This window comes from Tetrao urogallus (genome assembly GCF_951394365.1).
Source record: "Tetrao urogallus genome assembly, chromosome: 4".
Taxonomy (NCBI): Eukaryota; Metazoa; Chordata; class Aves; order Galliformes; family Phasianidae; genus Tetrao; species Tetrao urogallus.
Window position 1 is genome coordinate 1141078 of NC_136817.1, and position 19724 is coordinate 1160801.

General features: G+C 41.1%; 1 protein-coding gene across 1 annotated transcript in view; it reads right to left on the reverse strand.

Annotated features, from left to right (window-relative positions):
• The window catches only part of DCHS2 (dachsous cadherin-related 2), a gene marked incomplete at both ends in the record, with an annotated part of 85827 nt that overhangs the window by 41057 nt on the left and 25046 nt on the right, over positions 1–19724 (reverse strand). The window contains 1 exon segment of the mRNA XM_079534638.1: positions 11598–11829. Within this exon segment, the coding sequence (XP_079390764.1) occupies positions 11598–11829 (232 nt within the window).

The following is a 19724-nucleotide window of genomic DNA, read 5'->3' on the forward strand; positions in this document are numbered from 1 at the left end:
ACACTACCCGCACCCCTGATCCCTTCAACATCATTCCAAGAGATGCAAAGTGCTTTTTACCATTCTTCAGTTTCATCACTGCAGTATCCCAGGACCCAGTCTGAATGACAACATAAGGATAGTAGTTTTCCAGCTTAATGAGCTGCGGTAGAAACCTTCCCAATGTCTCTAACTTGCGCCCCAGGAAGACAGCACACCTCTCTGGAGAGATTATCTGGGTGGCAAACAGGAGCCTCAGGGCTCCCAGTAAGGAGTCCCCAATTACTAAGACTCTCCACCCTTTTTTTGGTGGCTCTGGTATTGACACAGTGCCCTGACTAGCCCCACTTCCTTTGCCTGACACTTCCTGTATTCTAAAGGTGCTTATCAGGGCATGGGTTTCAACTGTTTTCCAGACCCTCACTCCTATCCAGCCTGAGAGCCTCAAATCTATTACTCAGGGACACTGCAGGGGACTCTGCAGGGGTTGGGGGGATTGGGGAATACTCTGAGTACTGGGGGCAGACACCTCCTTCTGCTTCGAGCAGAGGTGAGGGTCCAACTCCTTTCCTCTTGTGAGTTGTCTAGCCCTTTGTCCAGCAGGTGAGCAGCTGGATTGGCTGCTTCTACTTGCAGGGACTTAGGAGGAGGCTTTATGTCTGCAGTGGGAGTAGATTGACACCTCTTCCTATCCGTTTCCCTCAGAGATTCCCTGGAGCCCCTCAGGCTGCTGATTTCTTGCTGCAGCCTGGCCATCTGCTCGAAGCTCCTTGAACATGGCACACCTGCAGCCATGACAGCCCTCTCCTCCCTCAGGACACAGGGGGACAGATTACAGAGCTCCTCACAGGCAGTAGACTGGATGTAGTCCAAGATGTATGTGAAGAGTAGAAAAACTTCTATGGACAAGCATCATGCTGAAATCTATTCTTTAAAAGCAATAAATAGTGTGTCAGAACACCCCCTAGCCAAGAACAGAAAAAAACCTGCTTCCCTCCTGGAGCACCAACTGTTTCATGGAACAGAAATACTTCAGACATTAAGCTATATGATGACTCCATTTACTGGGAAGGAAGCTGTAGAGGTTAGCAGTACTGGACCATATTTTCTGTTTCTGCATTACTGCACTTGCCTTGAAGATTTTACCTCCGGTCATTCCTCACTGGGTAGGAGAGTGTGCTGGAATCAATTCTGGCTCACGAGGGTATGTAAATTGTTACAATTCAACGTGCTGCGGTGAGTGCAAGTACTGATAAAGGGTGAACTTGTGACTGGACCTGCATCAAAGTGCTAAGACACTTCCAACACTGTTCCGTACACAACAAAAGGTGAAATGAAGCCAACATTTGCCCAGAATGTGCAAATGCACTAGTGAAAGACAGGACTCTGTGTCACCTGCTGTTCTCTGGTAACAGCATAATGAATTCAGTGCACAGGAAGAGGAATAAAGCCAACAAACACCAACATTTTCTGAGATTGTGGAACTGGATTCCCTAACAATTGTAGATGATGTTAGTATTCCTTTAGCAAATATCCTAGGAGAGGACATGGACTGAAACAACTCAGACAGTAAGCAGATGGCAAAAAGGTATGCTAGTTCACTACCCCAGTTCACCTCCAAAGCTGGTCTCTAAACCTGCAGTTAACACCACGTAGGTCAGTGCAGACCCACTGATCTATTGGGAGCATGTCTGACCCAGTGCAGCACATTAACTTCTCAATGCAGACATTCATACAGCTCTGCTTTTTTCTGCTTTCTGCTGTTGCAAAGAAATATGTGAGAAAATTTGCCTTGGAGGGGCACACACAGTCAGGTGACAGACTTTGCATTCACATTAAAAACAGCACTGTTCTAGGGAGAACCAGAGTGTCTGACAGCTCCATTTAACGCTCAGATTGCAGTTTTAGCAATTCATCTGTATTTAAGATGCACCTGTTTTGTTTTGGTGTTTCTTTTTTTAGTGAAGCTGAATTTTTGATGGTAACCACATCAACATTCTGCAAAATTCTGCACTGTTTGAAGAGCTAGTTTATCAACTGTTAAGGGAAAGGGAAGAATTAATGAGGAACTATGGTGTTATTTACTGCCTATCCACATAACGTGCTCAGCTTCAGCTTATAAAAATTACCCGTAAGAGCTTAATCTTCATGACATAAACAGTGGTTGGGATTTCAGTGAATACTGGTTATCTGCAATATAAGGAACTGGTACTTGGATATTTATAACATAGCCTCTGTAAACGTCCTCAGGTCCCAGTCAATCCTAAAGCAGTGCTCACCAATCCCATGTAAAACTCCAAACAAAATTTACAACTCTTAAAAAAACCACTTCCAATGATTTCAAGAAGCTTAGAGTTCAACAAAGGCAAATTTTTTAGAGTGCTGGCTCCACCAATTTATGCTTTTTTTTTTTTACAAGAAAAGTTTGTCTTGGCTTTTCAAATACGATGAAGAGATGCTTGACCCTTTTCTCTCCATGTTAAATTTCAACATAAAAAAAAAAACAGCTCAAATTTCCAATTGCTGCACCTTCTTCAAACCAAACAGCTCCTTGGACATTTCCCTTCATACTGCCTTATTCTGTTAATCTAACATAATGGTAACTCAGAACCTAACACCAGTTCTCTTTGCGTGCAAACGTATAAGGCCAGGCTTGAGTTTAAAAACAAATAAACGGTTAAAAACAGCATTTAACAGTGAAGTGGGCTGGACTCTTGCCAGACCAGCTGTTGCTTTCCAAGAGAAAGGTCGACCCTTCCCCACACCCCTTGCAGCTCCAGCGCTGCCATCTCACTGCACTTTCAGCTGCCCAGCTGACTGAAGTTTTCCAAAAACATCTTAATGGAAGACCTCTGCAATCCAGCTGCCAGCTTGAAGATTCAAAGCCAGCAAATACACAACTTGTTGAAAAAGCTCCACAGCCAGAGTAACCAAAGGTGGTATTTCCTTGAAGGCACTGCACAAAAAAAGATATGCATTTCCAGCACAGGCACTAACTAAAGCATGATAAGCACAATAAGAGATATTTGATGTTCTTGTATTGAGAGCACTGCAGAACAATCCAGATGCTTATCTTAATCCTCTAAAACAGAATTTCTGCTACATACATTCCTTACTATGTTCACTTTAACAGCCTAGGCTGTTAAACAGCCTAGGCAGAACCCCTAGGGGGTTAGGCCTAAGCAGGCATTTAGTCAAGCCTATTTGTTCTTTGTGTGACTTGGCACTCTTTTCTTTAAGTTAACTGAGAACCCAAAGGAGAGCCTTCACTTTTCTGCAGAAACCAACTGCAAGGCCCCAGGACTGTCACCTCCCTGAAAACTAAGCAGGACAGACACAGGACCAGGGGCAGTGGGGTGCCAACCCTGTCCATCTGAGCTCCTGCTGAGAAAGGCAAGGTGCCAGGCCAGTACCTTGTTCTGCTGAAATGGAAGAGAATGCAATAACAGAACATGTCTCCACTGCCAGCAATAGCTGGTGGTTTCTTACTTCACACTTCTTGCTTGAGAACTATACAATCTCTATTAAAGAAACGTGCTGATTGCCTGCATTTAACTGTACTAGCCTCACGTTATTCCTCTCCTACAAAATCTGAGGTTTGAGTGCAGTTTTTCTCTTCTTCATTTTTTCTGCTGCCAGCCCTCACCAGACTTCGTCTGCCTCACACAGACGAAGAGTTGTGGCAGAGCAGCACCAGGGCAGCTCATTCCCAGTTGGTCTCATCTGGTGGATTTCTGAGATCTGACCATGAGTGAATTACAAGAAAGGAAGGTGGGTTAGAATTTTCTTTTTGGAAATACTTTGCACTGTGCCATGCACAATGAGTCTCCACATATCACTACTATTGCATTGTGGAACTTTGGGCATGTAGCTTGCAGGGATTTTTCTCTTTGTACATGATTGATTCTACACAAATTTTAACTGTATGCTTCAGGACACGTATGCTTCTTTTTCCTTTACTGCTCAATAGATGAGAACTCAGTGATAAAGGTCACTCACTGTTCATGGATTATTCAATTGAGATCTCTACTTGTTCCTTTGTGTCCTAACATGAACAAAATTCTTCAAAACTGAAAACTTACTGAGCTAATCCAATGTCTCACATGTATTCCTTTAATTTACAGCACTGTGAATATGATATCAATTTCATGTGAAAGATTAGAAAAACAGTAGTGGAAGAAACATCAGTTAAAAGACGTGGTCTCAAAACGTTCCAAAACAAAAACACTCCTAATTTTGCACGTTATTTATAAGAACTTCTTCATATGTTTAGCAAATGGTACTTTATGCTGTAAGAAAATGCCAGAAGTAGTTTAAAAATAAACTATTTTTTTCCTACAATACTGTAGGAAAACATCATTAATCACCATAAAAACAGCCTTGCTTTCTTTAAAAAGGATGCTTTCTTAATTTACTTTGATGCCTATTACAATCTGCTACATATTAAACATTCAATAAAACATACAGTTGAGAAAAGTTAGATATTTTGTTTCCCAAAAAGAGAAATTTTGGTATTTTAGTTTTTATTGTCAACCTATATTGTAATAAAGACAAACAAGACTGTTTCAGGCAAAATGAAAATCTCCCAAGATGCAACTGTCGAATAACAGCATTTCCATTTTCTTCAATAAAACAGAACTTGTCAACATTCTTAACTGGAATTAATCTATTCTGTGCTCTAAACCAAATAAAGAAGGTTATTTAAACTCAATCTGACATTAAATTGAATTTACATATGGTGCTGCAGTAGAGTACTGGAAGTAGTACAGGACTGAATTGCACGCTGCCAAACCAAGCCAAATGTACCAGTGGAAAAACCATGTTGCAGAAGTCTTTTCTTAACCTCTCCTTTTTGCTTTCATTAGTAGGCGCTGTTAAAGATTTAAGATATTGGACTTAAATCTGCTTTCTGGATGACTAAAGTAGAAATTGCTACACTCTTAAACTTCTATGTTCTTCAGCTCTCTTCTTCCTTCCTATCCAATGGATTAAACCCCTGGATTTCCCCACATCTCTTCCAGGACAGCTTCCATACCATACATCTCTTCTATTTCAACATCTGTTCTAGACATCTAATATGGTAAAGATTCACAGAAACAAGAGCCTAAATGTCTTAAATTGACAAAAGAAAGAGAAAAGCTAAGTTAAATGATTATACTACTGGGATTTTGACTATGTGAACTCTACCTTCTATACATCCTTTTTATTCTATATCTTCAAATGAACACGAACCCACGGCTATTGACCTTTATGACTTCACTTCTCATACACAGTGACTAGCCAGTTGTTCTAGACTGTTGTTTTAAAAAACAGACAGTTTATCTGAAGAACGACATGATGAAACCACATTGACAATTATTATTTTTGTTCATTTGAAGCAGCTTCTTTGAACCAGGATGATAATGAGATGATAACCATATTTTTCCAGCTTTCAAGAAGGTTATCACTAAGATCAATGGAAAAATTACTCTTATGCCCATGGGTGAAAGAAAATATTAACACTTGCAACATAATGAATGTTTGTAAATTCAATTTAACTTAAGTACTGTGGAGGTTTTCTGCCACACTTGTGATCATATCCTGTGACTTACAATTTTAATTACTTACTCAGCCACAAATATAAACACCTTGTCTTTCAGCTTATTAGGTAACGACAGGGAAAACAAACAAGCATAATTCAGATATTTTCTTAGCCAGGAATGCTGTTTAACTTGCTCTGACAATCAGTTCACAAGTGCTGTTCATAGACCACTTACAGATCAGCTACCTAGAAAAGGAAATAAATGAAGCCAAGATGTTCTTTACAACACCACAAGAAATAAATGATAATAATTCATGATCTAGCGAAGGAACCAGTCAGCAGTTCTTCAGCCACACATTTTTCTAGCTATCCATTTCTTAAAATGTTTTCTTTTCCTGTGGACAGTCTATCATCAACCAAGTGAAAAATACTGCTTCAATTTTTTCTCAAAAGAAAACACAATACATTATTTACAAGAATACAAAAGTGTGTTACAAACAATAAATACAGAATCCAGTAAAAAAAAAAAATGCTATTACTAAAATATGCTATTGTGCATATGCATACTAAAATATGCTATTACTGAATTAGAATTCAAAGAACCTTTTAACCAAACACCTGTCTGACCAATAAAAAGCTCCTCCTTCCCTCTTCCACTGAATTATACGGCATCCACATCACAGTGCTCGAAACAAAAGATGGAACCCCTTCAAGCAGCTTGGATGTGGCCTGACCTCAACCTCTATGAACCAAAAGTGTCACTGATAAATACAGCAAGTGGTTAACCAGCTAGTGTGATGCCAGTCTTGTGAACACAGTTCACTATGCAAACCAAAAGATTTTCCTGATAGGCCTATATAATTGCTTTAACAAAGTGACAGCCATAAATCAGCCATTGAAGAGGTTACAGTTTTTATTTTATTAATTTACCCATCTCTCTTCTAAAAATGAAAAGGGGTTTGTGGAAAAAAGTGAATCTTTAGTGAGTATTCTAATGCAGCACTCCAACAGGTTCATCTTGCACATGATTTTCATATATCATAGTGTAATGTGACAAACTGTTCACTAGTAATTAATTTACATCTCATAACACTGAAAATACCTTTGTCTATTTATACAGGCAACACTCAGGGCTATAATCAACAAAGTAACTCAAAGATGAATGCACTGACTTTAACTTCCCATTTCTAAATGCTCTACTAGTGAGAAAAGCTAGCTGCTTAAGAATAAAACTTAACAGAAAGGTAAATCCATGGAACACTCCAGCACCATTGCTGTGCCTCCTTTTAGGTCCTATAACACTAAAAGGAAAATAAATAAAACAATAGTGTTGTGTTCAGCTGATAGGTTTGGCGATCAGAGTGCTGAAGAACTGCTGTTCCAGTCATATTCGGACAACATCTGCCATTTACAGAGTGCCGTCCACATAAGTAGATAATCTAAAGATGCTCACATAATCTTGTATGCAACCTCTGTAAGTGTACAGAGAAAGTTTACAAGGACAAAAACTAGAAAAAATCAACATCCTAAGAAGTGAGGAGGAATAACTAAAAACTCTGCACCACAACGAGCCATTTAGTCATTCTGAACATCAAACAGCTTTTGCAGCTATTTAACCCACAAAGACTGCAAAAACTCCTGAGTAGCAAATTGGCAATTTTTAGGTTCATTCTGTCTACATATTGCCAACAGTCTAAAATAGTAAGCACTGTTGTAGGTACACTAGCAAGAACATAAATAGAAAACATGTATTCCTCAGAAATCACACATGCCACTAGTATTAATAAGTGAAAACAAAACACAGTGTGTATGGGAACTACTGAGTCACGGCCTGAACCTCTGATTGATCACCTGAGGCGGGCCATGAGTCAGCCAGAGGAGCACAGGTGAAGGCAATTTAGACCTATTTAAGAGCTGGCTACCAGTGGAGAAGGATCTCGTCTGGAGATTCCTCCTTCTTGTGTTTTGTGGTGAGCCCAACTAAGGGTAAGCCTTCCATTTATTCTCTTTTGTTATCACAATTTACTTCACCTAACTCTCTTATTTATTTTGTGATTGTAACATTTTAATATCCATTGATTATACACAGTCTGACCTCTTGAATTACCCAGGAAATCTGATTAAGTGCAATCAGATTCTGCCAATGATTTATGGGCTGCTTTTGCTAGTCTTTACTAGTGAGGCTTATGTCAGCCTCCAAGATATTCAGCTCTTGGGAATCTGCAGTCACCCCAGAAATACAATTTGATCTTGTCTCTTGGTGACTTGAGGGCATTAGAGTGCACTGTGCACCAGTGCTTTATATTTCTGTGGTTCTGATGTGCCAGGCCATCTAATCCACACAGCCCAGTACGCTCTATTATCCCTTTCCCCTCCCTGGCTGGGCTCAGGCACCTCTATGACAGGTTACCTCTGTCATTCTTAAGGCTTTTGCTATGTCCAGAAGCAACTAGAGCAATCACCTTTATGGAGAAGTTCACCATGGTGCTTGATCTGTCTTGTAATTTTTTCATCCGTGCTTGAAGTAAGGAGTGGGTTGTTTGTGCCACTTCTTCATATCTTCTCCATAGTCACGTAGGTAATGCCAAAGGCAATATGTGTCATAGTCTTACTGTTGTCACTTGCTCAAGCAGAAGGACGTCTTCTTTTAATAGCTGAGATGTCGGATAATGCAGACTGGGAGGGAACTGGTAGGCTGTTTTGGGAATCCTGGTCCCTATCAGGTGTATCTGATACTGCCATGGATTCACTGGTTCCATCAGCAAAAAGCACGGTAGACAGTTTGTCTATTATGTCTTTTTGATTGCTCTCTATTTTGTCCAGTTCTTCAGTCACTTTTGCAGTATCTAAAACACAAGCTCGCAGAGGGCTTGAATGTAACTCAAGGTCTTGAAGTTTATTAATCAGTTCATTTATAAAAGCTATTCTTTCCCCTCTGCCACACATTGCTGCTATGTGCTGGCATGCCTTTCTGGTGCAATCTTTGTGAATGTACACCACATGTTCGGTGTACACCTGACTCTCTCAGGATCACGCTCTTAGTCTGGATTGTCAGGAATGAATGCATGGTCATGTAGCATTTCCACCACAGCGTACTCTCTCAAATAATGGATGCCTTTTTCCGTGTCAGCCCATTTCTTTCTATCAGTCATCAGATCATTTTTGAAGGGACACTTTTCTTTTATGGCTAACAGCATCCACTTCCAGAGAGTGAAGGCCTCATCCTGGCACGTACTTATACCTCTGTCAATGGCTGAGTCCCTGGCAATGCTACTCAGTTGGAGAGCTTCTCTATCTAGCGTCACACTGTTGGCCACATTGTCCCAATATCAAACTAATCAGGTGACAGTAAGCTCGTTTGAGCCTACAGACCTCAAATTTCATTCATTTTCAGAGTTCGAGTGGTAATGGTTATATCTTGCTCACCTCCTAATCTTCCAGGACTCGCTGTTACGCTCCTAGGCACTGGTGACTGTGATCTTACTGGGGGTCTCAGCACTCCCTCTGGATCCCTTAGAGCTCAGAGCCACTCCTCTGGACCTCTTCCCTCCTCTCCTCTTACAGTATCTGCTTCCTCTACTTTCTCCTCCTCCTCTTCCTTGTGTTCTACTTGAGTTGACTTTCATTTTACTTTCCATCCTGATAAGCATTAGCCAGGCCCCAAATCATTTGTGCCTCCTCAGACCTGCCTGAGCCACAACATCCCTGTCTCCAATATCTGTTCAGGCTCTCAGGATCTTGCAGGTGTTCAGGAGTGAAGTTCCATGACACCAAGGATGTCCATCTCTCTAAAGTCTCTCCCAGGACCCTCCACACTCTCTGCCACACAGTATTCTCTGGTTTTGGGGAAGGCTTCTTCAAAATATGATAAATACAAATACTCAGTGAAATAATTAAAATAATGAACAGTATATTCAGGGAGATCAACGTGAACAGATGAGCATTCAAAAACCACATAAAAGATTCAAGGCAGAGACTGGGAGCCTGCTTAAATCTGTTTTTGCCTGCATTCTCCACCAAGCACATCAACATTTCATGGGTTGATTTGGCCTGGTTCTATGACTAGTGAGGCGGAGGGACCTGTGGGTCTGCACCTCTGGAAATGGGAAAATAAAGGGAAAGAGAGATGGGCCCCAAAAATAACAGTGGCAACAATCTGAGGAGAAATAAACTAATTTGCTAAATAAGATATCAGAATGCAAGACAACATGCTATAATACAATATAATAGAATATAATTAGAATTGCAGCTAATAAATCAAATATAATGAGAGAGTATCTGAAAACTGAAGGCCTTACACTAATGCTCAGGCAAGATGTGCAGTTGGGTTGAGCAGCAGGGAGAAGAGCCTGGTCTCATGAGCTTGCCAGGGGCTTTATCCCTCCTCTGAACACAAAGTCCCCTAGGGTATGTAGTTCTTCTTTTCCAGACAGGTTCCCAGAACTGGAGCATTAACCCTTTAACTCCCAGTGCGCTACATGATGTTACGATGCGGAATACCAATAACCAAAAATCATAAACCCATGACAGATTCCAAGCTTTACAATGTTGGGAACAGCGTTTCTAACCTAAATGTGTTTGTCATCATGAAATGTCAGTAATGATCTCGCATTACTTCACCTGAACTTGGTCTGCCTTTGATCAAACACTATGATAGATCTGCAAGGTAATGGCATCTTCCATGGTCTTCTTGATTAAGAATGACATTTGTCCTACACAAAGTGCCAAAAGTGAAAAGAAAAAAAAAAAGCTTAAAAGGTCCCAATCTGAGGAAGAACCCTTTATAGAAGGAAGAAATTCAGCACAGCCAGTTCTTCTAGCACAGTCAACACAGGCTCTCTGACGAGAGGCAATATGACGACTCTAAAGTCTTAAAAATATATATATAAAATAATCCCCTGTGCCAGCATCATCAGGAAGCAAAACTGTTGATCAGCATACATCCAGTATGTGAGCAGTATGCAAGGGTGAGTTCCCAGTACAGTGGGAACGGCAGCTTGGTTAGCTACTCTCTGAAAGATCCACGGGCTTTCACGGATACATGGCTCATGTTCATTCCAGCTGACACTGATAATTTCTGTAGGATTAGAAAGCAGGCTACACAGGCTGCTTTATGACCATTGGAAAAACAAATCAATCTGCCAGATTCAAACTGGCATAGAAAAAATTAATCTAGATTTGTTTTTGCCAAAATTGCTTTCTTGCTTTCACTGTCACAGCTTCATTGAACTTCTTCCTGGAAACCAGAAGGGGGAAGGGTCACACCAGAAAAAAAAAAAAAAAAGGCAGAAGAAGATACTTCTGTAGATAATCATCAAGTTATGCAGGGAGTCAGATGAATATTTTAAGACTGCAAGAAGAATGGGAGACATTCTGTAGCACAATGCATGGGAAGATTAGGGCAGAAATGGAGAGATGAAATGAAAGAAGAAACATTTTGAGAGGGTTTTGATTGCTTTTCAAATATATATCTAAAAATTTGAGGAATTGAGAGTGGGGCTGGTCTCTTCTCTCAAGTGACAGGACGAGGGGAAATGGCCTCAAGTTGCACCAAGGTAGTTTAGGTTGCATATCAGGAAAACCTTTACAGAAAGGGCTGTAAGGCACTGAAACAGGCTCCCCAGGGAGTTGGTTGAGTCACCATCCCTGAATACATTTAAAAATCATGTGGATGTGGTGCTCAGGGATATGATCTAGCAGAGGATTGTTAGAGTCAGGGTAATGTGGCTAGGTTGTGGTTGGACTTGATCTTTTCCAACCTGAGCAATTCTATGAATTCAAGTATTATTGTAAAAAGTCATTATTTCTTATAACAATGAGTGGGTTTCTGTCTGGAAACACTGAAAGGACATAACTGCTTGTTCTATACTGTAGTTTCCTGTTCTCCTGTTTATTCCAGTGAATGCAACAGCTTCATGTTGAACCTAAATCCCCCATTCTCTGATGGAGAACTTAAGTTTTAGCTGTATTACATGATTCTAGGTGGGGAAAAAAAAAAAAAAAACAACAAACCAAGACAAACAAAAAACAGCCAAACCAACTTTCAAGGAAAAGATACAAAAGTATAATTATAGTCCTTCTGAATTATGCACAGTACCTGTAGTGGGGTCCACTGTGAAAAGAGAAGAAAATTCTCCTGGGACCAGCTCATATGTGACAGCTCCATATATGCCTGAATCTCTGTCTCTGGCAACAACATTGATGATCTCTGTTCCTGGTTCTGTGTGACTGCTGATGCTTGTCACGTAGATGGTTTGTTCAAAAACAGGCTCGTTATCATTAATATCTTCTATCTCAATGCGAACAAAAGCTTGGGCACTCAGCCCGCCCTGTTAGACAAATCAGAAAAATATTTCAGTATCATAAATATACACAATAGAATGACACATCTAGCTTCAGCAGATCATCAAAGAACACACTGCAACACTACTGAGCAGTGAAAATGTCTACTAAAAACAACAAAAGGTATGTGCAGCCCAAAATATTACACTAGGCCAGCTACATGCTCAGGACAGCTCCAGCATGCTCGCTGACAATACACTCAGAAGTTCAACTTCTTGCAACTGCAAAGTCTGCTGGTGATTTCATGTGGAAATCATCTTATGCATCATCTATTCCTTCAGAGCCAAAAGTCAGGGTTTAATAGCTTTTTTTCTATCTATGAAACTTTCAGATTTAAAAGCATGACCACTGCAACAATGCACGCAAGACTTTTTTGGTGTTGATTAGAAAAACGTGTTGGGAGCAGACCAATGCAGGACAGCCAAAAGTCCTACCTGCCACGCTCCCGCCTGAAGAATTACATAGGCATAAAGGACTGGACACGCATGCACCTTGCACACACTATTTACACTACAGCGATGCACAGATGGAGGAAGGATCCTGCATGCTACAAAGTCAGGCTGGGAGCACAGTGGTCGGATGTGTTATGGCACCTACCAAAACTGCTGACACAGATGGCATGCTGGTAAGTACAAATGACAAGCTATGCTGAGCAAGTCCAAACTTCATTTTGCTGTCACAGTAGCGGTGATATTTCAAAATAACTACATTACATGTCTCCACAACCTAATCCTATGTGTTAGATACTGTATGGGAACTGTTGAATCACAGCCTAAACCTCTGATTGATCACATGAGTCAGCCATGGGAGCCAGGGAGCTCAGGTGAAGGCAATTCAGTTGTGTGGCCAGAAGGGGGGGAGCCTGGCTGCACCTCTCCTGGACCCCATTTAAGGGCTGACTGCCACTGGGGAAGGATCTCTCTCTGGAGGTTGCTCCTCTTGGAGTTTTTCCTCTGAGCCCAGGATATAGAATCATAGAATCATAGAATCACTAAGGTTGGAAAAGACCTAAAAGATCACCCAGTCCAACCGTTCACCTATTCCCAATAGCTCCTACTAAACCATGTCCCTCAACGCAACATCCAGTCTTTCCTTGAACACCCCCAGGGTCGGTGATTCCACCACCTCCCTGGGCATCCATTCCAGTGCCTGACCACCCTTTCTGAAAAGTAATACTTCCTCATGTCCAGCCTGAATTTCCTCTGGCGTAGCTTGAAACCATTCCCCCTGGTCCTATCACTAATGACACGAGAGAAGAGGCCGACCCCCAGCTCACTACAACCTCCCTTCAGGAAGTTATAGAGAGCAATAAGGTCTCCCCTGAGCCTCCTCTTCTCCAGGCTGAACATTCCCAGCTCCTTCAGCCTCTCCTCATATGGCCTGTGCTCCAGACCCCTCACCAGCTTCGTTGCCCTTCTTTGAACACGCTCCAGGGCCTCAATATCTTTCTTGCAGTGAGGGGCCCAAAACTGGACACAGTACTCGAGGTGCGGCCTCACTAGTGCTGAATATAGGGGAACAATCACCTCTCTGCTCCTGCTTGCAACACTGTTTTTGATGCAAGCCAGGATGCCATTGGCCTTCTTGGCCACCTGGGCACACTGTCGGCTCATGTTCAGCCGAGCATCAATCAATACCCCCAGGTCCATTTCCTCTACGCAGTCCTCCAGCCACACCGCCCCAAGCCTGTAGCGTCGCCTGGGGTTGTTGTGGCCGAAGTGCAGGACCCGGCATTTGGCCTTGTTGAAACTCATCCCATTGGCTCCAGCCCAGCTCTCCAGCCTGTCCAGATCCCTCTGTAGGGCGTCGCTGGGTAATATGGGTAAGCTTTTCCATTCATTTCAGGTTATCCCTTTCTAATGTGATAATCTTTCTAGCTATATGCTTTCTAAAGACCAGCCTAACTTTTCTGTATACTTGTTGATTCTACCTCTGTACACTTTTAAACCTAATCATCACAGAAACCATCCAGTAATTCTGACTGGATATTACTTTATGCTTGCACTATGTGCCAAACTTTTTGGGAATTTGCTTTTTATCTCCACAGGATCAGACTTAAGCCTGAGGGAGAAATACTGCTATCATTCTCCCTAGATTCTCATTTTCATTGTGGAGCTAGCGCTTCTCCAGTGCTGTGATCTCCATGAGAAGAAACCCCCGCACAAAAAGGAAACCTCACGCTCTGTTAAAAGCCCACTACCAGACAATTCCTTGGGACTGTGGCTCCACAGCTTTCAGGTATTTAATGACAGGAATCACAAACCTTTATAAAGGAAACAGGGCAAGGAAGAAGTGAGGTCAAGAACAAAAAGCATCTAGAAAGATGCAACTGCAATAAATGAGTTACGCTGCTTCTTCCAAGTCTCAATATTACTAAACAGACATGAAAAAATGGCCTCTTCAGCCAATTTAAATTTATCATAAAGAGCTGTATGTAGACTAAAATCTTTGGAAATCGATTCACTCTAGCTATATGGGGGAAGCAAATTGGAAACCTATTACTTAATCTCTCAGAAAACACACCAAATTTTATGATGGATTCAGGCACAGCTGTTCTTGAAGCAGCAGCATAATCCTTCGCACGAGGCAAAAGCAAGGTTAACCTGGTTATGGCCCAGTTCTTACTCTGCAAATGAAATTTTGTAAGTAACATCCTGACTGAGAAGGAGCAAGGTGCTTCTTCTAACTTCTGGATGTACTTCATAGACTCAAAAGCAAACACAAAGTATGTATTCTGAAATATGAAGGCTGATTTAAACAAGTATTTTGTTGACAGAAAATAACATTTGTCAAAACAAACAGAAAGCCACAGTTGTTCATTTTTTAAACTGTTTCTCAAGCATGCAAGTATTTTAACTATTGCTTCAAGCAACAAAAGCTCACAATTATATCAGCTTCTTCATCAGAATCCTGTGATTTCTGTGACCCACAGAATAAAGATGGGGCATAAGAAGTTTTCACCCAGGCAAAATAACTACGAGTAATATTTTCTGTTCTTGGATAGGATCAAATTTGTCAGAAAATAGAAAGCTGCCAGTACCCCTCTTCATGCTGTTTCCAATAAACAAATAACTGTGCTGCCTTGGAGGTTCTTCAGCTTCGTAAGTAGAAATGGTGCTGTTTTGAATAGCCATGTTTCTTTTCGTTGACTCTGTAAAACACTTAAGAATCTGTCAGGGTTTCCACTACAGCCTCCAATGCTTTTGTCAGTGAACAATACTGTTGAATTTTTGTTCCCAGCTCAGCTGTGACACACAGGATCTCTGACATGAAAATAATCTTTTCTTTGTTAAACTTAAAAGATGGTATGTCACCATCCAGTCACAGTGCTGTCAAGATGGAGAGACAGTGCCAATTATTTTAAAAGCATTAGCATCTTTAGAAGCTTTGCCTGTGAGTGTTGAGTGCTCATCTCCGTGTTTAATTGCTTCAGTGCAAAAGACAGTGAAATCTGCACAGGCAGCACGGCCTACTAAAAAAAAAGGACAAAATAGGAAATATTTATTCATGTGCAAAGACAGTGGAAAAGAAGAAACTGCACTTTCAACGTTCTTAGAAGTCCTTCAGAATCTAAGTAAATACAAACTGACCTAACTGGCATTTGGTCTTGTTGAACCTCATCCCATTGGCTTCAGCCCAGCCATCCAGCCTGTCCAGATCCCTCTGTAGGGCCTCACTACCCCCAGGCAGATCCACACTTCCAGCCAACTTGGTGCATCCGCAAACTTACTGAGGGTGCACTCAATGCAGGTGAAGTGTTTAATGAAACACTGTTTGGGTACCACCCCCTCATACCCCTCCCCCCCCCCAAAAAAAGAGCTGTAACATAAAATTTGGTAATGGCATACTTGATGTTGATAGGAAATTTCATGACCTGCTATAAGTCAAAATTTAAAGAGTTCAGGACACACTCTGAATTTGCTCTTGTAAATAAATAAATGTAGCATTGCCCACCAGCCTGAAGCCTTAACTTCCTACCTTCTTTTAATAATAAAATTTCCACTCACAATTTCATGACGAATTGGAAATCATGAGGGTTCTTTTTTTGTAGCTTTGATACTATTTTTAAAGAAAAACATATATGTCATGGTTTTGTGATTTTTGGTCAGTATTCCACATCATAACATCCAGCCTGTAAACCACTGACATATGAAATATGCTAAATTTACTAAATGTTAATATTTTAAAATAGTAAACGTTAATTAAAAAAACCTCTCACTGTTCGGGTGTGCTGTTTACTTCCTTGTCCCTTGGTACATTAAAGCTCCTATTGCACACAACAGACCTTGAAGACATTACATGCACAATACTGCAGTCAGCACTGTAAGGCAGCTTTAACAAAGTGTCCTGTGACACCAAAGTCAGTCTTTGCACAATACACGAAGCTCAGTCTTTTCTCTCTGTAACTTTTCAAAGATGTGCACTTTGCTTATGCGTTCTTGATGCATTTAAGCTGAATTTTGAGAAATGTTTCATAGCAAGGAGTAAATGACAACACCCATTCACGTAAGGCCACACGTAATCCTGAGTAAACACAGCAGGTAACCACCCTGAGTATGCAGTACAGATGTGATGGTAATCGCCTTGTGCCTTAATGAGCAGATTCACTTGTGTATGCAATTAGATCTGAGTACTGATCTACTTTAAAGAACCGTACTTAAAAAACTTATTTTACTTTCTGCAAGCAAATCTGATTTTGAAGCTATTAAAAAAGACAAGTTTCCCAGAAAAAGATGGAAAGACTTACAACTCAGAAACCTAGAAACTAGAAAATACACCCAATGTGTTCTTATCTTACTACTGATTAACCACAGATGAAAAGAAGCATTCTCGTTTCTTTTATATGGAATGCAAGATGTTCAAGTTTTTCAGCTGCTGCTTAATCACTGTAGAAGGTTCAACACACCACTCACAGCCCGCTTTGCTCCCTCTCACCCAAGTACCACACATATCCTGCAACCCGCACAATTAGGAGCTCTTAGCTGCTGCATCAGTGTCTGCTGCCAGCTTGCAATGGGAGGGCACACAAGAAGCAGCCCCATTTAGCTGATGGGCACATGAAGCACCAAAGGCTAGCAGGAGCCATGGGGATCCATCTGAGATTAGATCAATTCAAGCTCATACTGATGCATGCAGATCTACTGCTGTGAGGATGCAGTGGAGCACCAAGAAGGGAAAGAGCATCCTTCCTGTCCTCTGCAGGTTTTGAAACTGCTTGCCACAGTGATGAAGAGGGATGGCAGACTGGTATGTGCACCATATCAGCTAGAGAGATGCTTATTGCTGGAGTTGGCCATCCCTGATGGAACCTGTGCAAATGTAGATAATCAGGTCTTCCTCAGTTACTGGGGAAAACTGCAAGGAAAAAGTTTCCTGTATAACAATAAATTCATGTTGAGATTGAGTACACAGAAGGAGTAATAGAACATCAATATGCATATGTAACAGTTTGGAGATTCCAGTGCAAGTAGGAAAAACACAGTGTTCAGTCATGTTTCAAAAGCAAGCAAAAAAACAAGCATAAGTAGCTTAGCATATGTAACTTGCGTATGTTTAAAAAGAAAAATTAGTAATCAGATTATCCCCCATATCGACTTTGTCCTCCACACCACACTTGAAAACACAAATACTTTTACTAGAATCCCCATTTTCTCCCTATTTTCCTTTTCTGAGACTTGGCTTTCCACTGTAAGTTTGATCTAAACCTCTCAAACGTTTCTGAAGGTTTCCTAAGCAAAGCCACTTGATCAAAGTTTTTGTTTGTTTGTTTTGGGAGGGTGAGGAGAAAAGCAGTGGAATGTTAATATCATCATAAGATTTTTTTTTTAACTGAAAGTTCAAAGCTTCCCAAAATGTCTGCTGGACTCTCTGATGTGCTACGAGTACCTGACACAGCTGTTTGCAGCTGGGGCTGGCAGTGCAGGTTGGCTGGGAGCAGGGACAGGCAACACTGATGTGCTGATCAGGGGACTGCAACCCTTACTACAGTAGCAGTCTTACTGTCTGACACAACCAAAAAGACCTGAAAGGTCCCTCACAGAGGAGTACCAAAGACATATGCGAAGTAAGTGGCTTTGGGACCAGAACAAGTGCTGCTGAAAAAGCTAGTGCTAGCACTATGACTCGCCTTGTCCCCTTACAAGTCAGGGCAAAGCTCCCACAAGGTCTCACAGGATGTTTGTTCAACACCAGTTAAACAGAATCTGTTTTACACCTGCCTCTTCAGGGGCTCCCACGTGCAATTTCAGTTCTCCCATCACTGCTTGTAAAAGCACATAAAAGCACATAAAAGAGATGACAAGCTCCAAAAGCGTGTAACAGAGTAGGCACTAGCAGGTAGAAGAATCCGATAGCTATTCTGTAAGTTAAGCTGTGTACCACCTGGAAAATAAAGTATTTTCCTCCTTTCTACTTAACTTTTATTTTCTTTCCCCTTCATCTCTCCCTCCCCTTTGTAATCACTGATGCTTCACCCTTCTCTGACTTGGCTGTATGCACTTCTCCCTTGGTCAATGCATCTGCTTCAAACTGCACGCCTAACAAGTTTAATCCACCACCATCAGCAGCAGAATGCCAGGAAACAAAATCTGCCACTGTAGCTCTGCTGCAGAGGTGGTGGTGGCTCAGCACGTGTTCAGGTAACACCGGATGTTTTGAAAAGCAAATGCTGATTTTAGGTGATTTGAACTGGATGTGTCAGGTGTTAAATTTTAGGAGTGCAATCAGTGGTAGCTAGAAAGTGTGGGGTTCCCATTGAAAAATCATATCCCACCTGCCAAAAGCAATCTGAAATTGCACCCCTTACCCAGTACTGAAATTCTGAAAAATCCAAGGTCTCTAAATGAATACAGATTACAGATCAATCTTAAAAAATGCAATAATCTTACAGTTTCAGCGCATTGCCTGCTTTTCTATAACCAGAGCAACAATTTAATAAAAAAAGCATCCATCATTTTCATGTAAACCTACTTTCTTTCTACATGTTCAGAATAACCTTCTGGGTCAGATCGAAAACACACATGAGAAAGCTGTCAGACTTTCAGTGCTGCTGTTCAGCTCTCCCATAGACCTGATATATAAGATTAATTTTGATATTCCATTTGTATTATGTTTATTATTCAGCTGCAAAACATGTGAGGCCTTGCACAAAATCAGTATTGGATCCATGAGAGAAAAATGAAGTAATAAGCTAGAGCAAATTATATAATATTGTGACGTTACACAGTGTATTATTGACTGCTTTATTCAAGGTTTTATTCAAGTTCATACATATGTACACTACCAAATATCACCTAGAAAGGAATTCAAGACAGAAATCAGAAATTTCAGAGAAATTCCAAAATGAGCACATAAACTTCTGCTGGAAAAAAAAATAGGCACTGTCCCAACAAAAATAATTCTCTATTTTCAACCTATTTCTAGTCTGAAGAAACGGCCTTCTTCATAATGCTTTTTGTTACCGTGAATAGTTTTCTGACAATTCTTTGACTGCCATTGTTTACCTTGCTTTGGTTCTCACTGTCTGCGGCCTCAAAGGCCAGAAAACATGCTGGAACTAAACGACAGAGGTGCTCCATGAATGTGCTTGATGCAGCTAATGCGCTCCAGCTGCAAAGGGCCATCAGTTTAACAGAGCTGGACTAGAGGTAGCTTTCTGAAAAAACAGACCAATTTCTAAATCTCCATTGCTCGCCAGTCCACTTCTCACCAGGAAAATCATTGGCACGCACTTTTGCCATGAAGCTCTGGCACAAGTTGCTGGCTCATCACTGCTGAAGTCACCTTGAATGCAAAAAACAGAGGTAACCGGGAGTCCACCAGCCTCAAAAGGAGAATCAGCAGGAACTAACACATCCTAGAAATGATTTAAAGTAACTCATGT